This window comes from Chiloscyllium plagiosum, chromosome 1 (genome assembly GCF_004010195.1).
Source record: "Chiloscyllium plagiosum isolate BGI_BamShark_2017 chromosome 1, ASM401019v2, whole genome shotgun sequence".
In the NCBI taxonomy this organism is placed as follows: Eukaryota; Metazoa; Chordata; class Chondrichthyes; order Orectolobiformes; family Hemiscylliidae; genus Chiloscyllium; species Chiloscyllium plagiosum.
The window spans coordinates 4,222,290-4,232,594 of NC_057710.1; the positions used below are offsets into that span (position 1 = coordinate 4,222,290).

At 41.8% G+C, this 10,305-nt stretch overlaps 1 protein-coding gene across 5 annotated transcripts in view; it reads right to left on the bottom strand.

Moving 5' to 3' along the window:
• LOC122549660 (sideroflexin-5-like) overlaps positions 1-10,305 on the bottom strand; it is a 327,471-nt gene that overhangs the window by 296,402 nt on the left and 20,764 nt on the right. For 4 of the 5 annotated variants that reach the window (XM_043689683.1, XM_043689593.1, XM_043689511.1 and 1 more), the window contains exons 2-3: positions 8,684-8,767; positions 2,638-2,706 (exon numbers count right to left, since the gene is read on the bottom strand). In XM_043689683.1, coding sequence (XP_043545618.1) covers positions 2,638-2,706; positions 8,684-8,767 — 153 coding nt within the window. The remainder of the gene's footprint in view (positions 1-2,637; positions 2,707-8,683; positions 8,768-10,305) is intronic. The other variant, XM_043689778.1, reaches the window with a different exon arrangement.

The following is a 10,305-nucleotide window of genomic DNA, read 5'->3' on the forward strand; positions in this document are numbered from 1 at the left end:
GCAAAGATCCCAAAAACACAGTCAGAGACATCATGAACCCTGGCACCTGGGAGGCAACACACCAACCATGTGTCTCTTTTGTTTCCACAAAACCTCCTGTCTGTCTACCTAACTATGGGGACAGACCACAATATTGTTTGGGAGAGAATTCCAGGATTTTGACCCAGTGACACTGAAGGAATGACAATACATTTCCAAGTCAGGATGGTGAGGAGCTTAGAAAAGAACTTGCAGGCTTTGATGTTCCAATGTGTCTGCTGCTCTGGTCCATCTAGTTTGTGGCACTTGTGAGTTTGGACAATGCTGTCAAAGGAGACTTGGTGAATTTCTGCAGTCAATCAAACACACTGCTGTTACTGATTGCTAGTGGTGGAGGGAATGTATGTTTGTGGATTTGGTGCCAATCAAGCTGCCTGCATTATCCTGGATGTTGTCAAGTTTCCTGAGTGTTTTAGAGCTGCACTCATCCAGGCAAGTGGGAAGTATTCCATCATACTCTTGACATGTATATTGTAGTTGGTAAACAGGCTTTGGGGAGTCTGGAAGTGAATTATCCTGAAAGGGTTCGGTGATTCACTTACCTTGGAGCCACAATAATTATATTGCTAGTCCAGTTCAGCATATGGTCAATGGTTACCTCCCCAGGATGTTGGTACTGGGAGATTCAGTGATGGGAATGGTTTGAATGTCAATGTTTAGATTATCTCTAGTTGGACATAATCATTCTCTTTTATCAAGAGAAGTTGAGGCACGCAGTTCCAAGCCAATAAAGCCAACTGCTTGTGAGGCCTAGGGTTTCTTTTTAAATGTTGGAACAACAGAAGCAGCATGAATGGGTGGAGTCAGGCTCCCACAGAACAAGGGCTTTACTTTTGCTTTCAGTAGTTGTTGGGGTTTTTGGAAGCTGGTTGTGAAACCTGCTACTACTCTCTCTTTTTGACAGCTAAAAGCTTGGGTTCTCTCTGCTGCCAGAATTGCACGTGTGACAATCTACTTTACTGCATTTGCCTTTGCCAAGGGTGTGTTTATGGGATTTTACTATAGTGGAACAGTTGCTGTTTAGTAGTTAAGTAACATATTATTTTGTTATGTTTTCCAATGGAGTTCAAGTTCGACCAATTCTTTATTCTTTTGTCTGTATTTTAACTGTAGATTAAGAATAAAGTCTGTTTTGTTTAAGGTCGAATTGTATAACAAATAATGAAAAACATCGGGAACACAGTACCTTACTCTTGCCTTTAAATAAGAAAAAGTGAGGGTCGAGGCTATCTCCTTGATATATTTGAAGGGGCTTTAGTTTGGTCCATAACAAAGTCTTGTTACATATAAGGGGTCGCAAATGGTGCTGAAGATTGTGTAATAATCGTGAACATCCCCACATCTGATGTAGGGACCAGTCACTGCTGGAACAGTTGAAGTTGGTTAGGCCTGCAATGTTCCCCAGAGAGCATCTTCAAAGTGAAGATGAGAGTTTGTCTCTCCAAGGACAGTGCAATGGTAACGTTTGCCAATATAGTCATGGACAGATGCATTGCAGCACTCAGGTTGGTGAAGATGAGGTCAAGTATGAGTGTCCCTCCCGTTCCCTCATCACCTGACCCAATCCAGTAGCTACGTCCTTTAGTATAAAACTTGCCTGGTCAGAAATGGTGCTAGGAGCCATTCTTGGCGATGAACTTTGAGGTCCCCTCCCAAACTACATTTACAGCCTTCCCACCCTCAGAGCTTCCTCCAAATGGTGTTCAAAATCAACTGTGGGGGTCAGATGGTGCATGGTCCGGTGTAAGGAAGACCTTTCTCTGTCTGCATTTGACCTGGTGTCACGAGGCTTCTTGGAGCTGGAGTTAATGTTGACGAGTCCTGGAGCAACTGCCTAGGTCTGAATACCACTGTGACACCACCACTTCTGGTTCTGTCCTAGTGAGACAAGTCATTCCCAGGGGGTGGTGATGGTGGTATCTAGGACATTATCAGTAAGGTATGGTTCCAAGTGTTTGATTATGTCAGGTTGCTACTTAACCAGTCTGAGAGACAGCTCTCCTAACTTAGTGAGGAAGACTTTGCAACAGGACTGTGCATGCCATTGTTGTTTCTGGTGCCTTCCGCAATGCCAGGTGTCCATCTTATTTCATTCCTTTCTTTAGATATTGTACCAGTTGATTCAACTGAGTAACTTTTGAGAAGTTAGTTAAGAGCCAATCACATTGACAGTCTGAAGTCATATGGTAAGGATGGCAGTTTCCTCCCCAAGACGGGTCTTACAACAATTGACAATGGTTTCATGGTCATCATTTGACTTTAAATTCTAGATTTTTTATTGAATTACATTTCACCATCTGGTGTGGATTTGTACCCAAACTATTACCTACATATGGACACTAGTCCAGTGGCAACATCACAAGGCCATCACCTCCCCACAGTTTCATAGAATACACAATAATCTACAGGTTACATGCCTGTAGAACATATTTAAAGTGCTGAAAGGAATTTATGATTTGGTAGTTTAATTGTGGAATATGGATTAACAGTAGGAAGGTGTCTGTTTGGAAGTGCAAACATGGCCTATAAAAAGAAAAGGTTGGATCGATTGTTTACCCAACTGAAGAAGGTTTATAAAACATATACTTTACAGAGTACCTCAGCGACAAACAGAGTCCGTGGATCAATGATATCCAGGAAATGTCGGAAGCGTCCATAAAAGGTAGACTGAAAGAAAAAGAGAAACATAAATAAAGTACCATAAATGCAGGAAATGTGCAGTCACCAGAAAACAAATCTGTCAGCATTTTAAAAAATACCAGCTTCATGTCGTAGCTGAAATCTCATGAAACACTAAACCTCAATGTAATTTATTTAGTATTTTACAAACATCCAAAATTTAGAAACAAATTTGCATTTAAATAACATAAAAATGTCCTAGGGCATGTTACAGGAAAAGGTGACGTAAAGTAGCAATTTAAGATATGATTGGAAACATGGTGAGAAAGATGGGAATCTTTTAGAGGAGACATGCAGCAAAACTCAGGTTTGCAGAGGTCCAAAGAGTAGGACTGTGATAGCTGAAGACAATCAATCATAAAAGCTAGAGGCAGCGGTTAAAGACCCAAGAAGGAGTAGTTTGCAGAGGCAAAGTCAGCAAGACTATCTTGGAATTTCAAAATGAGACTCGCATTGCTGGATACATAATCAATGGGGCTCCATAGATGGAGTAGTGTACAAACAGTGGCTTCTAGTTTCACACAGAACGAAGTTTTGGACATGATGGAGTTTGCATGGGGTGGACCTTAGGCTCCTGACAAGTCTTTGCCTGCCAGTAGGTGAGAATTAAGGCTCCAGAGGAAACGGGAGGATGGAAGTGGGTGAGACTGAGTGATAGGTAGGGTGAAGTGATAGATAAATGATAAAGCATTTGAGACTTAGCACTTATGGACCGTAGAATGTAGGAGCAGAAGGAGGCCATTCTGCCCAGTGAGTCTGCTTCTGTCTTTTCCATAACCCTTGATTTCCTTACTTTTTAGACAGTTAAAAATCTGTCTATTTCAGACCGGAATATACTTAAAAAACTGGCCTCTACAGCCCTCTTCATAAAATAATTCCAGATTCACTACCTTTTGAGAGAAAAAAATTCTCTTCCTCTGTCTTAAATGGACCATATCTTACTCAGATTATGGGTGATGTCCACTGGTCTTTGACTCTCCCTGAGGGGAAACCAACCTTTCTGTATCTACCTTGTCAAATCCTCCAAGAATCTTGTACGTTTCAAAAAGGTCACCTCTTTTTCTTCTAAATTCTCAAGCTTTTGCACTATAGCTAATTCTTCTGTAATGCAATGGTTGCGTTCTTATGCAATCCAGCATTATTGAAAAATCGCGGTTTAGAAACAGTGCTTGAAGTGTTGCCGATGTAATCGTGTTACAGCCAACACATTTTAAAAGCTCCAACTTTGGAAACAGTGTTCCCTGTTCATCAATCACATTAAAGTGAACTTGCGTTAACGAAATGTGGGTTATAGCAAAACAACCTGCACATTGTTCAGCCTAATTCAACAGAAAGCATAATAAGAGAAGAAAATCTGTAGCATTTTTCACTGCATCTTAAAGTAATATACAGCTACAAAATGTTTTCAAGAGTTCTCTGAAGGTACTATGGTTACTTTTGTCCTTTTTCTTATATAAAGAAAGGTTATGACAGAGGCGCTGAGCACTCTGCTACAAAGCCAATAAAATAAACAGCTTGTGAGGGCTTGGTTTTTTTTTCAAAATTGGAACAATTGAAACAGCTTCAATGGGTGGATTCAAGCTCCCACAGAACCAGTTTTTTTAAAATTTTATCCTTCAGTAGCAGTTGCTGGGGTCTTGAAGCTGGATAAAAACAATGACTGCAGATGTTGGAAACCAGATTCTGGATTAGTGGTGCTGGAAAAGCACAGCAGTTCAGGCAGCATCCGAGGAGCAATAAAATCGACGTTTGGGCAAAAGCCCTTCATCAGGAATACAGGACTTGAAGCTGGATGTGGAAACTCTTATTCCTCTCTGTGTTACAGCTAAAAACTGGGGTTCTCTTCCTGCTGCTAGAATTGCATGTGAGATGATCTATTTTACTGAATTTGTCTTTGCCAATGGTGTGTTTATGGGATTTACTATATTTAAACAGTTAATTATTCGGAGTTAATATTTTATTTTGTTAAGCAATTTGATAGGGTTACAGTTGAGCTAATTAGAGGTTTTGAAAAGTTTTGTAGCTCGAGTTGTGGATGAGGTTGTAGATTCGTTCGCTGAGCTGGTGTGGTTTTCTGCAGACGTTTTGTCGCCTCGTTAGGTGACATCATCAGTATATCTTCAATACAGTGTTGGTGGTCTGCCCCGCCTGGTATTTATGTTTCCTTATTTTTTTGGGACTTCCAGTTCTGTATCTGAGTGGTTTGTAAATGGGGTCCAGTTCAATGTGTTCATTGATTGAGTTCCAGTTGAAGTGTCAGGCTTCAAGGAATTCCCTTGTGTTTCTCTGTTTAGCCTGCGCTGGGATGGTTATATTGTGCCAGTTGAATTGGTGTCTTTTGGTGTCTGTGTGGTTGGAAATGAGAGAGTACTTGTTATGTTTGGCAATGGCGAGTTGATGTTTATGTACTCGTATGGTCAGTTTTCCTCCTGTTTGTCCTATTTAGTGTTTTTCACAGTCCTTGCAGGGTATCTTGGAAATAACGTTAGTCCTGTTGTATGTAGGTGCTGGGTCTTTTAGGTTTGTGAGGAGCTGGTGAAAGGTATTTGCTGGTTTGTGGGCCACTAAGATTCCTAGAGGCCCAAGTAGTTGGGTAGTCATTTCTGATATTTCTTTAATGTATGGTGTGATCACTATTTGTCTGGTTGTGTAGTTTTTTCTTCTTTAAGTTTGTTGCATAATTATTGGAGGATAGTGTTCTTGGAGTACCTGTTTGTTTAAGTCCCTTGAATAGATGTTCCTGTTCTGCCCTCTGAAGTTCTGGATTGCTGCAGTGTGTCCTTGTCTGTTTAAATAGTGTTGCAATGCAGCATTATTTGTAGGAGCTGGGATGATTGCTGTTACAGTTCAGTATCTGGTCTGTATGGGTATGCTTGTGGTGAAAGTTAAACAAAGAGGCTTTGGTGTTCGCAAATGCTCAAAATTTTGACCCAGGCATATCTTCAAGTCAGAGTAACAACAGGAGAGATTTCTGGAGGAGGGTGGTGGTGGACAGATGAAATTAAATGCCAACAAGACATGTAAGGAAACAGAATAAATACAGCATTATACTGAAAAGGTTAGATGATGTGGGAAATTAAAGATAGTATGAGATATAAGAAAGGGGTATACATATTGGTCACAAAAAGCAGCAAGCCTGAGGATTGGGAGCAGTTTAGATTTCAGCAAAGAAAGACAAAGGGATTAAAAGAGGGGGAATACAGAATACAAAAGTAAGCTTGTGGGGAACATCAGAAACAGTAGAAGCTATTATAGGGAATAAAGAGATACTGTACCAATTCAATGCACATGTTGTTTCTAGATTCAAAAAGGAGGATACAAATAAAGCCTCAGGAATGTTGAGTAATACAGTGTTTAGTGAGAAGGGAGAAATGAAAGAAATCATTATTAGTAGGGAACTGGTGTTTAGTCAATTGATAGGATTAAAGGCCAATATATCCCCAAGGCCCGATAATCTACATTCCAAAGAGATTAAGTAAATGGCCATAGAAATAATGGATGCATTGGTGGTCATCTTCCAAGATTCAATAAACTCTGGACAGTTCTTACTGATTGGAGGGTAACTAATGTAACCTCATTAATTAAAAAAGGAGGTACAGAGAAAATAAGAAATTATAGACCTGACATCAGTAGTACGGAAATGCTAGCATCCATTATAAAAGATTTAATAGCAGAGTAGTTGGAAAACAATGACAGGATTGGGAAGAGTCATCATGGATTAACAAAGGGGAAATTATGCTCAACAAATCTACTGGAACTATTTGAGGCTGTAACTAGTAGAGTTGATAAGGGAGAGCCAATGGACATAGTTTATTTGAACTTTCAGAAAACTGTCTATAAGGTCCCATATAAGAGATTAGCATGTAAAGTTAGAGCAACAGAATTGAAAATAGTGTACTGACATAGATAGAGAGTTGTTGGCAAACAGTGAATATAGACTTGGGATAAACGGGTAATTTTCCAAGTGGCAATACACAATACATGTTTTGTTTATTTAGATGAGGGAATTAAATGTAATATCTCCAGTTTTGCAGACCACACAAGCTAAATTGTGACAAGCATGCAGAGATGCTTTGGACAACTTCAGTAGCTGGGCAAATGCATGCCAGATTAAGTATAATGTGTATAAACGTAAGTACATCCACTTTGGCAACAAAAATAGGAAGGCAGATTATCTGAATGGCTTGTACAACAGTCACTGAAAATAAACATGAAGGTGCAGCAGGCAGTGAAGACAAATTGTAAACTGACCTGAAAACAACATATGTTGGAGATCACAGCAGGTCAGACAGCATCCATTGAGAGACAGCAAACTAACGTTTCGAGTCTAGATGATTCTTCATCAGAGATGAAGTGAAGTGTGGAGTGTCAGCATTTGTGCTCTCGTTTCAGGGTGTGGGGGTGGGAGTGGTGAGGGTAGTGGTCGTAGGGTGCTAATGGAGAAAATATGTTGATAGTTCAGGGACACCCTAGTCCATTCCACAATCAACTCCCTCACCACAGCATCTTCCCATGTAACAGCAGACAGTACAACACCTACCCCTGCTCACCATCCAAGGGCCTCAGCAGTCTTTCCAGGTGAAGCAGCATTTCACCTGTACACCCCGATGAAGGAGCGTCGCTCCGAAAGCTAGTGTGCTTCCAATTAAACCTGTTGGACTATAACCTGGTGTTGTGTGATTTTTAACTTTGTACACCCCAGTCCAACACTGGCATCTCCAAATCATGACTCCAATCTTGTGTATTGTATTCGCTGCACCCAATGTGGCCTGGAGAAAACAAACATAGACTGCATGACCACTTTGCGGAATACCTCTGGTTTGTGTGCAAGCAGGACCCCAACCTTCCCATAGTGAGTCATTTTAACACAGTATCCTGCTGATATGCTGTTCATGGCATGCTGCAGTGCTCCTGTGACTCACAGCACAAATTGGAAGGTCAACATCTCATCTTCAGAGGAGGCATTTTATAGCTTTCTGGACTTTATATTAAGTTCAACAACTTTATATTAAGTTAAATTGTGAACCAATTCCCATTTATTCCCTTTTTTTTAAGCTTGTTATCATGTCTTCCTCTCTCCCCATCCCACTTAACTGTCCTTTCAAGTTAGGCAGGAAACACCCCATTGTTCTGTCATTCTCATGTTCCAATCATTTAATCTGAACGATCAACACTTTTTCTCAATTAGCACCCAACACCAATGACCTCCGCACACCCTGCCAAACTACAGAATAAACGCTGTCTCCTCCACACTTCACTTCAGCTCTGATGAAGAGTCATCTAGACTCGAAACTTTAGCTTGCTGTCTCTCCGTGGATGCTGTCTGACCCACTGTGATCTCCAGCATTTGTTAGTATCAGTACAGATTCTCGCATCTACTGTAACTTGTTCCTACACTTTGTATATTGACCTTCAAAGTGTGCAGGATAGGGGACTCTGCGACCCCCCATCAGGCACTCTGCTTCCCTTCCCAAGAACAAAGACACGGAGGAGTTCGTCCAAAACTATTTATTCAATTCTGCAGAACCGGGTGTTACCTCAATGGCTTCCCACGAGGCACACACACAGATTGTAATCCCCGCACGTTATATACATGTAGGAGTGGGCGGGGCCTTCTACTGTCTCAGCCAATGAGTGTTAAAGTTCCCCACTGTCCTCCTGATGGATGAGATTATTTGGTTATTCACCCAGCCAATCAGTGTTCGAGTTCCCCGCTTCTCCCTTATATGGATGATGACGTACAGCCGTGGTTGTGGGCGGTCCCTCAGCCACGAGGAAAGCTGTTTCCATTGTTCCATTCATGAAAATCTGGGGGAGTGTCTGCTCGTGCTTACTACAGGGTAGAGAAGACTAAAATGGTGGCTTTGTACTTACTATGTGCTTACTACAGCAGTTAATGATTTAAAAATTACACCACCCCCTACAAATGCAAGGATACTTGAGTACAGGAGCAGTGATGTCTTACTGTATTTGTGTCAGTCCTTGCTGAGTCAACACCTGAAGTATTGTATTCAGTTTTGATCTCCTTATCTGAGGAAGGATGTTCTGGCTATAAAGGGAATGCAACACACAATTGATTCCTGGCATGGCAGGTATAGAGCACAGAAAATGGAACTTAGAACAGTACAGCACAGTACAGGCTATTCGGCCCTCAATCTTGTGCTGACCTTTTATACTACTCTAAGATTAAACTAATCTGCAAACCCTTCATTTTACTATCATCCATGTGGCTATCCAAGAGTCGTTTAAATGTCCCGAATGTATCTGACTCTACTACCACTGCTGGCAGTGCATTCCACACACCCACGATTCTCTGTGTAAAGAACCTCTGACATCTCCCCTAAACCTTCTTCCAATCACCTTAAACTTATGCTCCCTCATGATAGCCATTTCCTACGTGGGAAAAAGTCTCTGACTATCCACTCTATCTATGCCTCTCATCATCTTGTCTATCTCTATTAAGTCATCTCTCACCCTTCTTCGCTCAAATGAGAAAAGCTCAAGCTCCCTCAACCTTTGTTCATAAGACATGCCCTCCAATCCAGACAGCAACGTGGTAAATCTCCTCTGCACCCTTTCTAAAGCTTCCACATTCTTCCTATAATGAAGCAACACAATATTCCAAGTGTGGTCTAACCAGGGCTTTATGCAGCTGCAGCATAACTGAGCGGCTTTTAAACTCAATCCCCCTGCTCATGAAAGCCAACACACCATATGCCTTCTTAACAACCTAATCAACTTGGGTGGCAACTTTAAGGGATTTATGGATGTGGACCCTGAGATCCCTCTGTACCTCCACACGACCAAGATTCATGCCTTTAATCCTGTAATCTATATTCAAATTCGACCTACAAACATGAATCACGTCACACTTTTCCAGCTTGAACTCCATCTGCCACTTCTCAGACCAGCTCTGCATCCTGTCAATGTCCCGTTGCAACCTACAGCAGCCTTTCACACTATCCACAACTCCACCAACCTTCGTGTCAGCGGCAAGCTTAGTCAGCCACCCTTCTGCTTCCTCATTCAAGTCGTTTAGATTAGATTAAATTCCCCACAGTAAGGAAACAGGCCCTTTGGCCCAACAAGTCCACACCAACCCTCCGAAGAGTAACCCACCCAGACCCATTCCCTGACCCGACACTTACCCCTGACTAATACACCTAACACTATGGGCAATTTAGCATGGCCAATTCACCCAACATGCACACCTTTGGATTGTGGGAGGAAACCGGAGAACCTGGAGGAAACTCATGATGACATGGGGAGAATGTGCAAATTCCACACAGACAGACACCCAAGGTGGGAATCGAACCTGGGTCACTGGCGCTGTGAAACAGCAGTGCTAACCACTGAGCCACTCCTTAGAGTAGCTCAAATTTAAGTAAGCTTCCTTCTTCCTCTTGACTAGATCTTCTGCATAGGTAAAAACAATGACGCAGATGCTGGAAACCAGATTCTGGATTAGTGGTGCTGGAAAAGCACAGCAGTTCAGGCAGCATCCGAGGAGCAGGAAAATCGACGTTTCGGGCAAAAGCCCTTCATCAGGAATAGAGGCAGAGTGCCTGAAGGGTGGAGAGATAAATG